The sequence below is a fragment of the Limulus polyphemus genome, unplaced genomic scaffold (assembly GCF_000517525.1).
Source record: "Limulus polyphemus unplaced genomic scaffold, Limulus_polyphemus-2.1.2 Scaffold1807, whole genome shotgun sequence".
Classification (NCBI taxonomy): domain Eukaryota; kingdom Metazoa; phylum Arthropoda; class Merostomata; order Xiphosura; family Limulidae; genus Limulus; species Limulus polyphemus.
The window spans coordinates 33,199-54,945 of record NW_013667417.1 but is presented as its reverse complement, the minus strand read 5'-3'; the positions used below and the strand labels follow the sequence as shown (position 1 = coordinate 54,945).

Below are 21,747 nucleotides of genomic sequence, written 5' to 3'. Positions count from 1 at the left end.
TTATACTTATAATTTAAATTATAACCCACATGCATTATCTTGCAATTATAATTAACACCAATCTGCCATTTATTTGCCCAACTCACTAATTGATCTAAATCCTTTTGTAAATCAGCAGCATCTTCTTCACAGCTAGCAACACCCAAGACCTTAACTTAATATCATCTGCAAATTTAAGTAATTTATTGACTATTCCTTCATCTATGTCACTGATGTAAATCAAAAAGAGCAAAGGTCCTGAGCCCTGAGGTACCCCACTTGTGACATTAATCCAGTTTGGCTGAACTCCATTTGTAACAACCCTCTGCTTTCTTCCATACAGCCACACTTCTATCCAATTTGCTAACTTATCCCCCACACTTATAGAGCTATTTTTTTTTGTTAAAAGCCTTTTATGGATCAATGTATTCTGAAAATCCAGATACACCAAATCTAAACCCTTGCTCTCACCTGCATAAAGAATGTCAAAAGATTTGTAAGGCAAGATTTTCCCTTAGCGAAATCATGTTGACTATCCAATAAAATTCTAAACTTTGTTAAATGACTTTGCAAAGCATCTTTTAACAAACTTTCCAAAATTTTTCCCACACCTGATGTAAGACTAATGGGTCTATAATTACTGGGACAATTTTTATCACATCCCTTGAAAAGTGGAGTCACATTAGCCAACTTCTAATCCTTTGTACCTGCCCACTATTCTAGGACTGACAAAAAATAGTAGCAAGTGGCTCACATATACAATCTTTAATCTCCTTCAAAACCCTTGGAGGAATATTATCTGGCCCAGGAGCCTTATCATTTTTAAAACTTCCCAATATTTTCTTAACCAGCTCAGAATTAATGCAGTCATTTTGTTTGATCTCGTTTCCATTTACGATTAAACCTAATCATACACAGTTAGGCCAGTTGCTTGGTCGATAAACTCGTGGCTTTGTGTGCAACTGAGGCAAACATTGTATTGCAATTTGAAAAAACTGCTTGATTTAGTCGAGTGACAGATATTCTATGTAACATACAACATAATCCTCGCTAGATTCATGGTTCATACTGAATTGCTCGGATCGATTTCAAGCACTCTCAGAATGTTTTTCAAGCACTTTTTGGAAGCTAAAATCTACATAAAAATTTCACTGAACTTTTATAAAATTCCTATTAATTTGTTCAACATATGAATGTAGACTAAAAAGGAAAGACTTTACTTATTGCCCTCAACTCTGTAACATGCATTAGTTAGATATATCGATATATCTTATTATATTTTCAAGTAATTTTGCAAAAAAAAAAAAAAATCCCCTTTTCAAGCATTTGAAATTCCTTTCTCAATTTCAAGGATGCTTATGCACCTGTAGATTCTCTGTAGTATATTTTATTGTGTATACAACTCCTCCAAAAGCATTGATGCAATATATATTTCTGCAAATGTATATTGATACATATATATAGCAGTTCAGCTGAATTCTTTTAATGATTACATATTTCATGATGTCTGAAAATAAAAACCTTGGTTTGACAGCTTGTGGGTGGCTGCATGTTACAACCACAGTAGTTGAGAAATAAGTTTAACCCAAGAAAGCTATCAAAGTAATATGCATGTGAGATGGGCAGTCTTAGAGTATGTCATAATATGTAATGTTGATCTATGTGTATATATAAATAAATGTATGTGTATATGAAAATTACATAAATTTAACCATGACTATTATATAACAAGAATGGTACAATTATACAGAAACACAACTATTAGGTAACATGTGAGTAAAGGATTTGGTCTGAACATTAAGACTTATTATATGAAGTTAACTGTGATTATTAACCATAGAGGTGTTATTACAGATACAAGGTATCTGTTATTTTCATTATTATTAGTGAGAGGATGTTTAAACTTTGATGGCAAAATATTTGATAGGTAGTGGATTTTTATGGAAAGATAAAAGTAACAAGAAAATTGTCACTAACTCTGAGGAAAATGCAATTTTACCTACTATCTTGCAGTAAAAGTAGTGTAAGATACTAAATTGGATTGAATCAAAATATTTATCAGCAGGTGAAACCCATCAACAGTATATAATATTCAAGAAAAGTAACTTGAATTATATGTAAACTTGGTGCAGATAGTGTTTTATTTTGTGATGGGATATTTTCAGTCATGCAGAATGAAATACTTTATAAGCATATAATTTTACTGAATATTTTCTCAACATTGTTTCAATACAAGGTACAGTTAAAGATGCATGAAAATGCAGGTTGTGAATGTGCTACTAGATGAGGAAAAGTTTAACATCCATATGATAAAACCTTAGTAATTGCACCTAGCTAGTACTAAAATGGCATCTGAAAGAAGTTCCAAGGGAGTATTGATTAAGTATTAACTTATTGTCACGGTCAGAAGTTCTGGGTGTTCTACTAACCTGGATCAGCTTGTGTGTAGGAACCAGTTTCTACAATCTTGGCTCCTGTTCTTTTTTACTGGAACCCAGAGCTCTGTTTGTGTAACTACCAAACAGTAGTAAAGGAAATGGGCATGGGGGTGGATCAGAAGGTAAGCTGTGTTAGTTGTTGCCACAAAAATTGTAGCAGTGGGCAGCACAGCTATACCTATTATGGCTGATATAGCATGGTGGACTGAGCTGTCCACAGATGATAAAGATACATGTTTTACAGGCAATAAAGTGAGCGAGTACATCCAAAATGTGTAGCTATAGAAATAAACAAGAGATAATGGAGGAGAGGAACTTCACTGGTACACTGGGACCTCTGTGAATCATGAGGGAACCTTTGAACTCCACAGCAAAGCTTGGGTGATGTATGCTAGTGATAAAACAACATTTCTACAGTGAAATCAAATCTTGATGAAAGTTCTGATTTTGTAACTACACATATTTCTTCTAATATATAAATGCATGATATTAAAACCATATTTTACAAAAAAACTATCTCACATTCACTAAATGCACAAGAAAAGGGCAATATTAAATAGAAACCTCTATCAGTGGATAAAGCACAACTTAAGTCAAAATGTAAAAAATGACCTCGTATAGTAACAAACTTTATCATTCACTAGTTCTTTAATAAAAACTTTCCTGAAGGTGTGAAATAAAACACGATTAATGTTCAAACAGAATTTTTTGTGTTAAGGATTTATTATGCTATTAATTCACAGGATGTTCATTTTGTTGTATAATAAAAGCCACAAACACTTTGATAAAGTGAAACTTTGACTTACCTGTATTGTGCTCAAAAACACTTGAGTTATTTCAATAATGATAAAACATTTCTAACAGAATTGTGAATACAAATATCTATTAGTATTTATGGCAAAGCTACTAAGGTTATCTGCTACCACCCCTAATTTTGAACTACTGACCACAGAAAAGGCAGAAAGTCAGTAGCACCACAATGAAATTTTTATAATGCACCCACAGTTAAAATACAGAGAATATTTTGTGGTATTGGATGGGTTCAAACCAGGTTCATGAACAAACTTTCTTAGTAAGATAATTTCTGTGTGATGGAATTAACTTCATGACATAGACATTAAAGGAAACAAGAAATGTTTAATGCTATTTGAAGCTATACAATTATGATTATGGAATGTCACAAGTGTTGGTGCAATGTACTTACAAACTAAGGTACCTTGAAACCACTCAGTAAATTTAAAAAACAACATCTTCACTTAAATGTTATGCATAAAATTAGATTTTAAAATTTCTTTGAGAATGAAAATTTGCTGCTTATTGATTTTCAAAATAAATAAATTACATGACACTGTTGAAACACTTCTGGAAATCTATTGAAACAATGTAGCAACATAAACAATTCACTAAAACAAAATACTTTAAGGAAATCTCTCTTATTAAACATATAATCAATTTAAAAACTGATTCACTATTGTAATAGTACATAATATTTATCGAAGCTGCAGTTCTCTTAGCTACACTGTTTCAATCAACAGCATTCCACATGTACTTATCTTGGCAATCACTAACATAAACAATTATACTGCATATACAGTCCACAAACTACATCTCCTATTGAAATTTCTTGTTTTAAACTTCCGTACCTAATAATAAAAAATAAGTAATGTTAACTTATTTTATTAAATTGGTTTTTCATATGCAGTTTTCACAAAATAATGCATTAGTATTCCACATAATTTTGCACTTCTGCATGATTCATGTTAAAAGTATTCACAGTTTTACATTAGAGAATGTTAAGCTCAGTTTACAAAGTTCTAGCTTCCAGGGTACTCGGAAAGTTTAATTATATTCTGTATGTTGTAGGGCATACCAAAAGGTTGGTTGCTACTGTAATTTTGAGGAAATTAAGATCTAACTTTTGGGGCATTTATGTACAAAAATTGCATTTTAATGTGTGAACACAAGTTATGTAGTAACTGACAACATTAAGTTTTCATGACAACATATATAACAGTATTGTATTTTTAAATGTGCAATACATGGTGAAGCTATGCCTTCCTTTTCACCGTTACATTATCTGGTATACTTTACTGTCTAATACTATTACATAAGTAAAAATAAAATATTCTACTTTGTGATACTTAAATCAGCTGTGTGCTTAAATAAAAGTGGTTGGGTTCTTTCAGAATAAACTGTTTCTTGGATTTTATCCAATTTTTGAAAGTTTAAGGTTTTTAACAAAATTTCAAATTTTCATTTTGACTGAGGAGTACAATGAACAATTTGATTTGAGACTTTCATTTTTACACAAGCAACAATTACATTTACTACCAATTTCACAAAGGCTATACAAGAAAACACTGAATCTTTGAACACTAAAGAAATACTTGCATGAAATATTCATCTTTAAAACAAACAATCAAAAACTAATTCACATTCAATATGAGTTTTATATCATTTATTATAAATTGAAATCCTTAGCTTGTAAAAAAACCATGATTATGGAGATTTTAAAACGTGAAATTAATTAAACTTGTATCAGTTTTTTTATACACAGAGTTACATAGCAACTTTAAAAAACCCAAAGTTCCAAATGTAAAAGCACAAGTTTATGATGTGAATATTTTTTATGCAGAATATCAGGTCTAAAAAAGTGATTATTTATGAATTAATCCCCAAACTATCACTAGATACTTAATTCCTTAAGAGATTTTAACAGTTTTTCACTACCTTTTCTCATGAACATTTACAAAAAATGCTGGAACCAAAGGGAAATCAGAAACAGTAATATCCATTCTCTCAAAAGAAATGGTTTTGGAAAAACTTATTGGTTGTTCAATTGGATAATGCTTCTTAACATGTTTCTACCTATATTCAAAATATCTTTAAACTGACCAAACATTTAGAGCAAGTTTGTTTTGTATGTACAATACAAAATTCAATGTGTGTTTCCTTAGTTACAGAGAAATGTCATGAAAATATTACATTGTATGAATTTTATGTTCATACGTTTTGGTATAAAAATAACATTCAGACTTTCTGATTGAAAAAAAAAAAAAAGATAATCACAAGAACACAATGTTTGAAAGAAAGCATGAAGAGCACACAATTTATTTTCAGAATGGTGGCACTACCAATCCAGGCTCCAACACACTACTACATGTCACAGTTTCATGCTATAAACGATTTTAACAGATACAGTATGAATAGTGATGAAGAATTAGCAAACTTGTTAAGAACATTAAGAAATGTCAATCAGGACAAAAGAAACTAGGTATAACTAAGACAAATTTTTCCTTGTTACCACTTCCTATAGCATATGCTTAACTTCTTAAATAGCCTAGTTGATCTTTCCTCAATAACTAACTGATAAGAAATGTCTAGGTTTTATATAATCCATACTTTAATATAGAGTGCAAAATTATTAAAAACTTCTATATGAAAATATTTTCTTAATCAATGCTTTCTTTGAACAGGCTTCAAAATGTCATGTTTGAAAATAATGTGTAACCAAACATAGAGTTACGATTAAAACAGGGATTACTTTTTCATAAATTCAATCTATATGAATATCTTTCTGAATAAAATGGGAAAATTTTTAGTTTGAGAACAAATTACTTCTTAATAGACATAAATATATGTATAAGATATTAGCTTTTCTTCAAATAATCAATGTCACTCATTTTTTCAAGAAACAATTTTCAAAGTGTACAGTTCCTCACAAGTATTTAAACATAGTATCATCAGTTACTTTATGAAGACTACTAAGCAAGACTGACATTTTCTAACAGGGATGCAAGTTTTTTGAATTGTTATAAACTACACTGTTATTTACAGGTAAGTGCATGTTATAATATTATACAGTATACAGCTTTTCACTTCTCCATGAAATCACTTGAAAAGCTGTATCTTATAACACTGTAAAAAAGTTGTGTGGGACTTGCAAAATTCACAAAAATAAATGTATCATTATTCAGCTAATAAACTTGTTCATTATACGGATACTTCTGATAATATGAGAAAAACAAAGACATCCAAAAATTATAATACTATTACAATTAGATTTTGAACTAGAAAAGAATGGAATAATTTATCAAAAACATGAAATAAATTATTTCATACTGTTTGAAAAGAGAAATATATTTAAGTATTAAAAAATAGTAACACAAGCTGTACTTCAATAAAGTTCTGTATTTTGAAACAAAACCTGAGGATACATTTCCCAAGGAAATCTCTACATACCAAAAATAAAGGGGTTTGGTTTTTATATTATGTGTGCAACTGTATTTTCTTTAATCAATTATTAGAGCTAAAAACTATTTTAGAAACACTTTAATGCACAAACTATAAATTACTATTTGTTATACATATAAACTTTCATTGCAAACCCATATCATGGATTTAAATGTCAAACAGCAAATTCCACTGTACATTCCATTATTTTGTATACGAAAGTTATCAATTTGATTCACAATATTTTATGGTCCCTTTAAATACTGGATTTATTCAATATCCCTGCAGTCCATTGTACACTTTTGTCTTGGTCTCTTCTTGAAATATCTTTTTAATAGCTGTAATAAACCAGATTTTAATTGCAAGTTAGAATTTATGAACTTAAAAATTTAATGTTGCTTTTAGTTAATTACTTAAATGTAACAAATTTCTGTAATAGATATCAACAGCAAGCATTCTGACAGTACTGAAAATTTTAGTATTCTTAAAAAAAAAACAACCTAAATAGCCTGAGTGCATGTTTAAGTGACTTGTATTTTCCCAATTATGTTGCAAACTAAATTCTCTCTGAAGCCAAACTGAGTTTACAGATAAATTTTACACAGCTTTTTATTATTAGAAGGATAATTCAATGAACTTTGATTCAAACACAGTTGTACATGAAATATTAAAATTATCTACATACAATACTTTAATATGTTTGATGACATAAAATATTGATTTAAAATGCCTTCTTTGTAATTCAATTATGCTTAAGCTCCTTGATATCCACAATGTCAAATTTCATGTACATAATAGCTTTTTCTTTTAATCTTTATCCAACGACTTAAGCCTTTTTGCACTATACCGATTATGCATTTGACTTATTAAACAAAAAATATCATTAAATACATCAATTTTCTCCTTAAACTATGAACTGGGAAATTAAACATGAAACTAAAAGCACTACTCAATAATTTGTAAGACTAGAATTAATCAAGCTTTTGCTTTTTGTTTTGTCAGATTAATAACTAAAACACAGAAAAACTATAGCAGTACACTAAATTTTCCCAAATAGCTGCATACAAAGTCATAGAAATATGTTCTAAAATAACTTCCATCACCATCTAACTGAAGCTGTACATTAGAACTTTACAAACACAGATTATTTAGATTTTCTTATACATACTTATATTTGCTTTTGCTGCTTCATTTTCAATAAATGTAATTAAATACAGAACAATTCAACACCCACTAAAAAAAATTAATGCAACGTGGATTTTTAGGCTTGTGTTTTTCTTGGGTAACAACTGATTTAAATTAAAAGAAAAAAGCTACAACTATACATAAAAACCTTTAAAGTAGCATAAATTTGATTCAAAGTCTTAATTAAAGCAATTCAGTAAATCACCATACAATTACCAATCTGAATCTATATGGCATTTATGACAGAACTACACTGAGAAAATGAATACTCCAGTAACAAAAAATTGTTTTAAAATATTAGAACTATTTTTATGGAGTTAATAATTTTTACAGCAAACTATTTAAGTTAAATGGCAATGTCATCTATCTGAAAATCATATGTAACATGTTTAAAAACCTCCTACCAACATTTCTGATCAATCTGTGGTGCCCATGGGTTTCAATAGCCTTTCATTCCTCCTTCTAAGCAGCTTTGGGGTCCCTCTTATGGTCGCTACAGACATTGTTCTAATTTGTCTTAAGTTGTTTTAATTGTATTCATATCTGTGCTGGTTAAGGAAGACTGTAGATTTCATTTACTTTAAACCAATCTAGAATTACATACAAGGTGCATTATCCTGATGTTAGAAGTCTGGAACTTCCTCACGCAGCTGCACCAATGCTGTCACCTTGAGTTAATGATGTTTCCTTCCACTACCATCAATGAACTGAGTCTCCACAAACTGAAACAGTCCCAAATGATATCACCATCATCTGTCAGTGATGCAATAATGTTATTGTATCTTAGCTGAAGCCAAAATGCATCTAATCATCAGATGGCAACAGTGTGTCCTTAGATTAGTCACTCTACAGAATGGATTTTTACTAACCTACATTCCAATTTTCATAATCTATGACCCAGGAGAACTGATGGTCTGCATTGTCAGTGGCTTATGATCTGCAGCTTGTTCACAGAATCCAGAAGAATGCAGTTCTTGTGCATCACAGAAATGCTGAAATACTTTTCTGTTACTTCATTCCCTTCTTAAGTAGCTTGTTTGAATGCCAAACATTTGCTTTTTCTCAAATATCTGTTCTTTTGGATAGTACACTAAATAATTTCGGACAAAGTGACCAAGTTTCAGCTTGTAACCTTCCATATCAAAACAGTATATTTTAATAGACATAGTGGACATACCAAGTACATATTCTGCCATCTTCACCCCCAACCCACTGGTTTCTGAAGAGAGTGGAGAGAGTACACAGTTTGCATCACTCCCAGGATGAGAACCACTGCAATGCTGTACCATGATCAACTGTGAGAGTGCATGCTCTGAAACACTCTTATGACCAATGTCTTTGACTGTGTTAAATGCATTGATTTGGATTGGGGATGGAAGACAACAAACCAGATGATGACAAGGGGCTATTTTTTGCTAACCAGTGGGGAGAGAGGGAGCATAATTTCAGCATTACTTGGTAAATAATTACACTGTTCTAATTACATAACATTAGTAGATATACTGCAGTAAATTAGTTTTATTTAAATCTATTTAATGAGCCTTACAGAAAGCAATACATTTAGTACTGTATAATGTAGTTATCACAAGCTCTATTTGATAAGTTTAAGTTAGGTCTTGACAAATTTTGGGTACCAGGTCACCACAGCGACTAAAGATTTCATCGTGGCACCTGGCATTTTCTACCATTTTATTCATGCGTAGGGCTGTGATAAATAGAACTCGAATCTAGAACAGTTTTGGACTCTTGGAGATATGGAACTATTTTCATGTTCTTTGTGTCCTGAATCAAACTTTGTTTATAGGATTTTAATAGTGGATTCATGCATTTTCAGGAATGAAGCTCTGCAGTTGCACAACACATTACTAATTTTGGGGCATTTTGTTTTTCTTCTTTCTTTCAATTCAACCAATCAGAGCCGTGTTTAGACTAATATGGGACCAAAGGCAGTTAGTTTAAGCAATACTATCAAGTGGTTGTTGATATCATGTGATAGTTAGCATGCACTTGTTGCTGTGAAAGTAAATAAATATGCACCGGTGCTTGTTCTGGGAAAGCAAAAAATCATGGATAACAGAAACAGAGGATAATCGAGGCAATAGTGTTTCTCACTAATTAACCCATTGTTTACTCTAAATAAACATTTTCAACATATTTAACTTCCTTGTTTTAAATTGTAATCTTTTTACTGTCATTTAATCACATTGTCATGAAAAATTATAAAAGTCGTCACAATCATAATCATAAAAGCCAAGTGTCAGTCTGTCAGTCACACTCAATTTCTCTGAACTTCTCAAATTACACAATTCCATTCCATTTTTTCTCTTTTAATTGCCTGTCACCATTTTAGCTGAATTTAATTGCTAACATAGGTGTAAATAGTTCCTAAATTTTGGTACTTTTTCTGCTATAGACACGGAAGTTCATTCACACCCTATCAACGCCTGTGAAAAATAAGTCAAAAATTAGCACAAATCTATGCTTGGGAGCTATTACAAAAAAAGACTTTGTTAAAACAGCCTGAAGATACCAATTCTCTGTAAGGAAGAAGACAAAGCATAACATGGCAGTACCCCAACACATCCTGAACATACATCTCAATTAAAGGATGCTCACCGTGCAGCACAGAACAGCAGGCGACAATGAAGTTGAGTGAAATCTTGAAGTGGATTTTGTGTGTTTTTGAATACTATGTCTTTAATCACTAATCACCAAATTTTGTTAAGATACACAAAGCATATTAAACGTTATAGTGATGGTCATTTTTTGGTGTAATCCGTCAAGCCTGTAGCATGAAAGTTAAACAAGGCAGTTATACAAGTATACTTGCTGCCATATATTAACTTGGCTTAAACAATTTTTAGCTATGAATGCGAAAACTCTGGAGAGATTACATCCATCACTTACTGGATGGATCTACTGAACCAGAAAAAAAAAACTCTTATACATTTTTAAATATTACTAATTATTTGATTTATTTTTTGTATTATATTAGTCCAAGTAATCAATTGTTGTGTTTCTGGTAACCTGATCAATACTACAATTTTCAATACAGAAATAAAAAAACAACCACTAGCACCACATTCCTTCTATTCTGTGATAAAATGAATAGTCCTCAGGCTTGAAAAAGCCATGCATGTAAATTGTGAGGTTCTGCATTTTTTTCTTACAGCAAAGTCACATCTGGCTATCTGCTGTGTCCAACAAGGGGAATCGAGACCCTGAATTTAGCGTTGTAAATCCTTAGACTTACCGCTTTCCCACCAGGGGACCCCATGCATGTAAAATAACATCAACAAAAACAATACAACGTTTAAGTACCTGATGGGAGTATGTTTTCTGAACATGTTTAAAACTTCAAAAATAAAAAAAAATTGATGTTTTCCTCATATAGACTAAAAGGTTCTGAAATTATATATGAACTATACAGAGAATTTGACAAAAAAAAATCATTTGAAAGTATTGTCTGTTCAGATGAGTGGAGAAATAATTACACAAACTCTTTCCTGTCTGCCAAACCTTGTCATGACAAAGTCCAGTTGAGCTGACTATGAATAAAAAAAATGTCTGTAGTCATAGTGGTGTCTTGAAAGTACAGGCTGATGATAGTTTGTAGTAGCACTTCAAGCTATCTTATCAATATGAATAGTCACAAATACAGCTGTTAAAAAAGTGTGAAACTAGCATGCTTGAAAATTAGCAATAAACGTTAGGGGTAATTTTTACAATGCCACACAAGGTTGCACTTCTATTGAAGAAGCTCTGTTAAAGTTTAAAAGCTCAGTTTTATTCATAGAATTGAAGACTGCTATGTTTCTTTCTATGGGTTACTTTAAAAAAAAAGGTTTAATTCACGATTGTACATCCAGTTTCTTACTTGTGTGTGTTTTACTGGAAATTTAAATATTAGGTTGGTTAGCAATGCTGAACAATTTATTGGTCTTAAATAAAAGTTTGTATGTCTATAAGGAAATTTTATTTTTGCATGTTATCAACCAAGCTTCCAGTGAATGGTGGTAAAAAGTTGAAATGCATGTTATGCAGTAAAATACAAGAGAAATATATAAAAGCAAACAATATAATGGATCCTCTTGGGTAAGATTTATATACATATAAAAAAGTGGTGTTTAAGTTAGGCTTGAACAATGTTTTATTTGCTGATAGTGTTCAATTTTTGTGCAATTTTTTTTAAATCTATCTCTTTGTTCCAGAATGTTATCAGAAACATTTTTGCTTGACCTTATTACTTAATTATAATTTATGTTTTAATAATAGAAATATTTGAAAAACTTTTTGAACTGGCGCATCCATCTTGTCATGTTTTGTCTTAAGTCTTTCTTCATCTTTTTAAATATACAACTTTCACAATGTCTGTATACAGTTAGGCCTAATCCAATTGAATTAAAAAAAAAGGCTCAAGAAAGACCTTTAAAATTACAGATAAATTATATTGATTTCTGTTATTCATAAACAAATAAAATTCATTGTTGAGGATAGCTTGAAAAAGCACCTTCAAAGTTTGAATTTTATTCAAAATTCTTAGTATGACTTTCTAAAGAAATTTTCTTAACTGTTTTTGTAGGACATTTGTTTATCTAGATAAGGGTACTCCTTACTGATTTTGAGTTTCTAGATTTTCACAAGTTTATTGATAAGGTTAATTCCTCTCCAAAAGGTTAATTACTAAGTTAAAATTGTTATTGAAATGAGGGAATATTACAAATGTGGATTAAAAACTGGATTTAAGTTACAAAACAGAAGTTTGTTATTTGGAAAATGTGACCAAAGAAATATCTCAAGGGTCTGGTTTTGGATCTTTAATAATTGTATAAGGAAAGATGTTTACATATGCTGATAATACCAAACTGTTTAGGAAGGTTGGTTCTTCAAAAAGTGTTTACTAAATGCAAAAACTTGGACAGTTTTACTATGTAGATTAATATTTGGAAAAGTTTCAAAATTGAAAGTAATACATTTTGGGCATGACAATTTAGAAAGAACTTTTTTTTCTTGTATGTGAGAGATATTAAGTTGTAGAGAATGTGGATTTGTGTGTGATGATCAATAAAAGCCAAGTTTTCAGATAAACGTTTGGAAGTGATGAAAGATTACAAAGCAGTTTCCCTCTGAGGTCTATCTACAGAAAATAAGTTCAGGAGGTTGTCATCACTTTGATACAGAATCACCTAAAAAATATTTAAATTTTTCCTGTTATGTTTATCAACTCGTTTCATTGTTTGGTGGATGACATAATGTGTGCTGTTAGTTAAAAACTATTTTAAATATATGCTTGATAATTTTATGGATGTCAGAAGTTACATAAATGCTGGTCTGGTTTCTTTGTTGGGCCCAATGGACTTTTGTTGCCTAGTTTTTCTTCTGTTCTCATATAGGGTCTAAACCAAGTTGTTTCAAAACATAGCATCAAGTTTTTAAGGATGTAAAAAACATTAATATTGTAAACCTTAGCCAAATTCATAAACAAAATAGTTTTTCAACTACAAAAGGTACTGTAGTAATCTATAGTACAATTAACATTTTTAGGCTAGACTAAGAGAATATCAAAGTATGGACGGCACAATGCTGTACAACTTTTCTATCTTTCATGCAAAACAGAAGCTAACAGTGACACTAATATTAATACATATATTTTGTGTGTATGGCTTTATAGGGGTTTGACTCTCTCGCCACGGGGGCAGTCAAACTGACCAATTTAGTAACCATTTTGTACTTGTTATAGTTTCCAAACTATAATCTTTAATACACTCTGTGTATCTTCACAAAATCTGGCAGACTTTCAGTGCACATTACAAGACTTTTGTACAAAAAAAAATAAAAATTTTTCTTACCCAAGCAATTCTGATAAAAACTTGTCTGTGAACATATAGTCTTTACATTTTACTAGTGCAAGTGCAAAGTCCTTCATGTTAACCATCTCAACATGGGCTCAGTCAATTTGACCAGCCACGTAACCTCTTTGTACTCATTTAGAGACTTTATAGATATGATACTACTAACTTTTAATATAGTAAGTATATCTTCACAAAATTTGTCAGTCTTCAGTAACGATGATAAGTCTTTCACATACAAAAAAATCAGATTTTTTTAGTGAAGTATTTTTAATAAACTAAAAAAAAAAAAGATTTGTCCATGAATATAGAGTATTTGTTTTCAATAATCCATGCGTAAATAATCCATGTACATACCTTTCTTCATCTCAAAAACCTCAAATTTCATTTGTGTAATCTCTAAAACCTCCTAAATACATTTCAAGTGTTTGTTTTCAGTAAAACTTTATATTTCTGTTATTTCCTCTACCCTAACTCTAACTTGTAACTATGAAAAAACAAAGTCTAAATTAGCCTTTTTTCTTTCTAGAATGCCTTCAAATTGTAACATGAATCTACATTTGTTTATCCTAAGTAGCTTTGAACTCGTAACAGTATACATCTATTTATACTTAAATCTTATGGTTTTATTGCCCTTTGAACTGTGTCTAACTACTATTCGCACCATTATAAGTTGTAAATCATTTGAGGAACATGCAGCTCACATTACACTTTGAATTACGTTACACACGAGCTGCTTGCGTGTGTGCCTCATGAAACATTTTTATTATATTAATATTATTATTTATTTTACCTAACCTTACCTAAAGAGATCCCTATTTTTACATTTTAGGTACTTTTATAATAATAAATAAATAAACATGAAAAACAAGAAAAAAGTACTTACCTGGGTCTTTTTTTTGCTGTTGATTGTTAATGACACTTAACTCTACTTTTTTTATACCAATTGTAGTAATGTACTAAATAATTTTTATTTAATTAAATAATACACTAAAGAACATAGAATAATAACATGAAAAAAGCAGAAACTTCCCCTAACTATCACAGTTTTTCTGGTTTTCTAACTATGCAACAAGAGCTATTACAAATTCATCAAAACTAGTTGTTATCTTTCCCATGGGAACCAAGTTTGTACTAACAGTGAAATTGACAATTTTCCATTCAGGAAACAATGTAATACGTCATTTTATAGATGAAAACCTTGGCTTCCTATTGGTTATAGATAATATAAAATTAAACATAAGAGAGAACTATTAACAAATCCTAAAAGAGAAGATGTGCCAGGTGGGTGTGGCAAGAGGGGTCTGTTTTTTGTTTGATGCTCTGTAACGAAACAAGATTAACGGCTATAAAAATTATGCTTTGTATGAGCAATGTCGATTTTAAAGTGAGTAACTTACATAAAATTTCATATTTATTGGAAGGGTGGGGCATGAAATAGAGAAGAAGGGATGCCTAGAAAAATATGTCACATTTCTCACACTAGGGAAAATTCAGGACATTTTTAAATACTGCCTTCTTATAAAATTAAGAACTTAAAACTTATATACTATTAAAATTTGGTTTATTAGCTGAATTTGTATGCCAGATTTATTCATTTACTATGATAAAGTAGTTTAATCAAATTTTGAATGTAACTCACTAAAACCTTGTGACATGCACTGAAGAAGAAGATGCCCATGGCAAATGGATTAAATTAGATTAAGGTAACAAAAGTATATGTTCCTAGTTCTCCTGCCTGAAACACAATTTTGTTATAAAAGTAGCTTTTTCTCAGTTTCAAAATTTTGTTTTTTCCACATGACTACATATATACAACAAACTGCTCTATTTAAGTATGGTTATGATTACTACATAATATAAATGGAAGCCAAATATACATAAAGAGATAAGATAAAACAGATTTAAAAAAAAACTTTTGATATTAAGCCATACATATAACAAACAATAATTGACTTTACCTTCTATATTTTCTTTACTGAGTTGACCTTTTGGAAAATCTACATCAAATGTAATATACAAAGTTCCAAAAACATTGTTGTTCTCATAGTTTGGCATTCCCTCATTTTTCTTCCTAAGTCTGGCTCCAGGCCAAGTTATCTTATCTCTTGATACATGAACCTGTAATATTAACATAAATTAATCTACTAGTTTTGTAAATCATAATACTGAAAGTTTATGTAAGGAACCAGTGTAAGAAGTACTTGTATATATGTGCAATATTGCCCATGTTGTTTCCATTAAAACTTAAAAAAGGATGTACATTCATTACTTTCTCCTCAGTGTAATTTCATTTTACACACAGAATGTTATGCATTTTCTATCTGTTTATCTGCATATTGTTAAAAAAGCACCACTGAAATCTTATCTTTTTCACTGATATTATAATTTGCTATTAATTATTACACAAATGTATCATATGATAGCAATCCCCAAGAAAGCTTTTTGATTTAACTTCTGAGAAACATATACCGAACAAATCCTTACTCACTAGAATAAGTAGTTCACTATATGTATATAACTGACAAACTATGGAAAATTCTTTCTGTAAAAAACTATTAACACTTAGTTCACATATGTATCATGGACATGGTGCAATTGTATTGTACAGTTGACATCATATATTTTCTCTCACATTCAAATATTGTCGTACCATATCAAAGCAGTTTGCTGAAGTATAACGTAAATTAAAGCAAACAAAAAACAAGAAAATCATTATCACATCTTGCACAAGAAGTAACCATGCAAAAATAGATATAAACAGAATAATTTTTCACGAATACAAATCTGCCAGATCAATAAACTGTTAAAATATCCCTGAAGGTAGTTTCACTATGACCAGAATTTTAATTATGCATTCACAGTCATAGAAACAGTGATTGAAAAAAAAACTGATAAAAAAATTATTACAACACCGAGGCATTACACATTAAACAAACAATAAATAATTTTATAAATGAGAGAAAGAGAAAAATAAATAATGCTCAAAGAGCCTTTAATACATATCACTAAACTGGTTATTCATATGAAAGTATATCTTAGTTCACTTAAAATATCTGAAAATATAATTATATTCAATAAAATTTCACAAAGCCTTACGTACTTTTGGATTTGACTACTAGGTTGCCTCAACAGTATGAAGTCTAATTCAAGGTAGCCATATTATTTCCAAAACATTTTTTTTTAACTATCTAGGCAAATTGAGATTTTCCAGACTTGCCTATTCATACATAGGACACACTTATACTGAACACAATTCTATCTAGTCAATACCACCTTAGCTTATCCTTTAAAATGTAATAAAAACTTCAGACTCTGATAGTACAGAAAAGGACCTGCAAACAATGACACTCTATTTTGATGGTAGACATTAAGCTGTTGCTTTTTTTATTTATAAAAGAATACATGATCTAATTATCATAAAATATAAAAAATTATCACCAGATAAAAGAGTGACCTGACAAGGTTATATTAAAACATACCAATAAGTTGCATAGCTAAATAGCATGGTTTATGTATATATGCAGGTTCTGAGGCAAGAAAAAAATGGACCCACAATTTTCCCTGACTGAGTTTGAAGTTGAACTTAATAAGGTCTTCATACTGTTGAATTTACACTGTTGCTTGGTGCTGGTTCAATGTGGGTTTAAGTTCTTGTAACTTGAACCCACAATGAATCGGCACCAAGAAACACTTTTATACTTATACTAATTATTCCTCAATGTTAACTATCATATATAATAGATTAAATATATACAACACTCCCTACAACCTTACACCTATCATTACTGTCGTTTCTATGACACATGATCAATAACGGACACTTTTTCTAATCTCATTCTTAACATGACGATAATCTAAGGAGGTCAAAACATTATTGGTTTTGTGTTTTTAAGTAAAAGTTTTTAATATCCATACAGCCATCTCTACTACATATATATTTACTTTTCTTTAGATGTGTTTTACTTATCATTTACTTCTTGTTAAATATCCTTTTCAACCTAACCTTGATAAAAGTATTTCCCTTCTCAGAAAATTTCCTTGGAATATTGTTTTATTTTACTATTTTATTATCTTGTAAACTTATGTTTATTATTTTTCTGTTTTTATATCTAAATCCAATTACAGTTACTCTCATTACTTGTTTTGTATTTTCTTGCTAATTTTAATACTATTTACAAAAAAAACAAAAAACTAAATGTTTTAATTAAACTATTTTTTGTGACCATTCTTGCTCCATGTTGAACATGTGTAATTAGAACCTCTGTACATTATAATCTTTGAGTAATTCTTTTGGGGCTTAATTTCAATGTAACATGATCTTTACTGCCTCAAGAAGGGAGTCTATTCAAAACTTTGTACAAAATAAAACTTAAAAAGGGTTTTATTTAGACATTTCAATTTATCTGATTTATAATAACGTGCTATGACTGTTTATTTACCTTCAATGATAAATAAATTATATTTGGTTAGCCCAACAAGCCCACCTACGAGTAACAATGTAGTAAAATGTTTAAAATGACAACAGTGACCTGTTTTTTAAACATATCAGAAAACTGCAAGTAATTAAAAAGAGCTGATGTATAACTCCTCTTTGTTCTGAATCAAACCAGAGTACATTCACAACTGCCAAGTTCTGTAGCTCACTTTTTTGCATTATTGAGCAAATAATAATGCAAATTGTTGCTGAAGAATATTTCACTGAAACTTAAGACTAGAAAAATAAAATTCCACTACAATTAGTTGCATTGGCAAGTAAAAAACAAACTTTTTAAAATTTGTATGTTCAATTCAGACATATGTCTATGTATACATGTATAATTTAACTTGCAATAGTAAAAGAAAGTCATTAAAAACTGTCAAAACACAGAAGACAAAACTTTGAAAACTAAGAGTTTGCCTATTTTTTTCTCAAGGGGTGTATTTTTTCAAGTATTTTCAGTTCATATCACAGAATTAACTGTGCTTTCCAACCCATATGTAACATCTATCATATAAATACATGGTCAATGATAAATATAATTCATACCAAGATTTAGCTAATTTATAAATTGTCTTTGGAAGAATCAAATTTTAAAGGATGTGATCACACTCTTGGGGATGTAACAGCAGTGCAAAACTTTTTGTTTTGTTTTAATATGAAGCACTCCATAATATAAAAAATGGAACTACTGTAATGATCTGTACTATTTTCACCTTATCATAAACCATATTACATTTATCTGGGAGCAAACAGTCAAGTTATCCATTCTCTTCATGGTTTGAGGGCTATTTAATGCAATATGAAACCTATGGTACATTAAATTATGGCTCACATAAAAAAAAGCATGCAATTAACAATATAATACATTTTTACATCTCTCAAATGAATTCTTTAAATCTCATATTGTGTATTTTTGTTGTATATATGTACTTTACTTTCAAGAGATGTTTAAAAATTTCATACAAGTATTTCTTTTTATTATTAATCATTGTTTGTCTACATGATCATGAAACAATAGAAATCAGTGTAATTTATACACAAACAATATATTTAGATCACCATGTTTTACAACAGTAAGGAAAGTGTCAGGTTATTTTTAAGGTTTTCGAAGTAAAGCAACAGGGAATAAACTCCTAATTCTGATATACTACCATGTATTACTATATTCAAAACTAACTCTATGTTCAAAAATAAATGAGTTCTTATAACCAAGTACTTTGCTATTTAGTAATTAAAACACTGTAATGAAAAACCTGCTGTTATTTTTAACAGCAAGTTTCCAATATGTTCTTACCATGTATTCATTTTCATGAAAAACATATATTATGTTAATATAAAATAATGAACAAAAAGTGTTAACAGGATCAGGTTTGGCATGGAGGTGGAGATAACCCTAAGAATGAGTCTCTTCAGGGCAATTTTCACTTGAAAAAACCTTAAATACATTAAAGTGTAATGACTTCTTATGCTAAATTACAAAAAAATCACTTAAATACACTTTAAACCCTGTAACAAAAGCACATAAAACAAGCAAAAATAACAATTCAATACCACAGAACTTTGGTCAAAAACAGATTTTATTAAATATTCACCTTGTGACCATCTAAATGAGTAATATCCATTTCAAATCCACAAAGTGCATCAGTAAGTGAAATTGTGATGTTTGTATACAAATCATCTCCTCTTCGTTCAAAAATGGCATGCCTATTAACAAAAACAAATAGTTTAGAACAAATACCACTTTCTAATCCAGGGTATAAATGAGAACAAGTTGACTTGCTTGCAAGACTGCACTTCAAGAAAAGCAAGAACAAGTCAACCATGATATAACAAAATACTTGAACTACATTTTATGTACACACACAAATATTTTGCACAACAAAAACTGAAAAAAAAAAAAAAAATTATATATATATATATATATCTTTTTACTTTGAAGTATTCAGAAGCCTCAAATTTGCCTGTGTATAAGCCTAAGCTATGTGTGATTTTCCAACAAGAAATAGGTATAAACTGGTCTACTTTTACCCTATTCTGTTATAGACATTATGCAAATATCACTCAAGCTGCCTTGAAGTATCAGAAATATTGCCAGTGCTAAACGCAAGTCAATTTCGAAGAACAGGATAATATTACCTCTGGAGAGTGCTTGGTGACTGTCAGAAATAATAGATGAACACCAAGGCTCTGGGTGGACTTCAGGCAAACAAATGCAATAACACATCATACTGATGCATTGCCTTAGCCACTTACAAATGAATGTCTGGACAGACTGTAGGGGGTTTGGTGGTTCAACACACTAGATCTAGTTTCTGGATACTAGCAAGGCAAACCAAAAGATGAAAATATATCTTAGATGACTACTTTTATAACTTGAAAAAGAATTGTATGAATTTAGTGTTATGTCATTCAGTCTGTATAATGTACCTGCCACTTTTCAAATGTTGATGGAGCTTACACTTAAAGGATAGCAATGGGAGAGATATTTCATCTATATAAAGGCTTGAAATGCCATTAATTTGGAGTTGATCACAAAGCAAGTATGAGCATTGTCCCTTCATCCTTCAAATACTGCTTTGGTCAAGAAATGGTTCCAGCCTAAAAAAAATAAATTAGAATTCCACTACTTTCTAAGATACCCTTTGTTCTATCAACTCTTTGTAGGCAATTTCTGCAAGATAATTAGCTACATCTTTCTCTGCATTTACCAAGTCTAATGTGCACCTTTATTCAAATGCAGGAATATTACATTCTGGTTCAAAAAACATGATTTTGTAAAAGCACAAGTAATAATTGGATGTGGCTTTGTCACATGTCTAAAAAGCATAAGCAGTATATTTTAGCTGGATTGATACATCTCTCAATGTGGAGAAGCATGAGTTACAGTAGTCTTATGATTTGTTTACATGCATCAAAAACATTGACATATTTAAATTTGAGCATTTATATAACTGATGGTGAATAAGCAGGTTGACTTTGTTGATGAGAGCATTGGGTTGTAAAATCTTGAATTTCATGTTGATCACACATTGCCGCGCCATTCCCTTTTACTTATGTTTACTTATGTTTGAATACAAAACAACGATATTGAATAAATCATGATTTTAGTATTGGAATATTTTGCTTTCATCTAACATACTCTCTAAATCAAAATAAGTTTACCTGATATCTTTTCACACCAGAAAATTTTAGCTTTCACAAAAATAGAATTTAAAAACACTTTTAGAATTGAAAGGTTAAGACCTAGTTAAGACCTTTGTACTTGGTAGCTAAGCCTTCAAAAAATTTGCACATAGGTTTTATATATACATTTGAATAACTAAAAAATCATAAATTACTATGTTAATACCATAGAATTCCACTATAATTTATCAAGCTTAGTAACTAAGATGTATTTTAGTCTAAAAAAATATGAAATTTCGAGCTGACTAATGTCACATCCTACCTCGTTGAAATATTGGTTCAAAAGAAAGAAATGGCGCCAAACCCATTAAAATGGCTCAGAAAGCCATTAGGGGGACATTCTGAGCTTCTGATTGGTTATTCATGTCATATACAGAAGTAAATGTATACAAGAGAG

The 21,747-nt window shown here is 30.3% G+C and overlaps 1 protein-coding gene across 1 annotated transcript in view; it reads right to left on the bottom strand.

Annotated features, from left to right (window-relative positions):
* Window positions 1-5,498: 5,498 nt before the first annotated feature.
* Window positions 5,499-21,747, bottom strand: part of LOC106464997 (dnaJ homolog shv-like) — a 47,312-nt gene continuing 31,063 nt past the window's right edge. The window contains exons 6-8 of the mRNA XM_013925187.2: window positions 19,760-19,871; window positions 15,646-15,805; window positions 5,499-6,988 (exon numbers count right to left, since the gene is read on the bottom strand). Of these exons, the coding sequence (XP_013780641.2) occupies window positions 6,924-6,988; window positions 15,646-15,805; window positions 19,760-19,871 (337 nt within the window). The 3' untranslated portion in view covers window positions 5,499-6,923. The remainder of the gene's footprint in view (window positions 6,989-15,645; window positions 15,806-19,759; window positions 19,872-21,747) is intronic.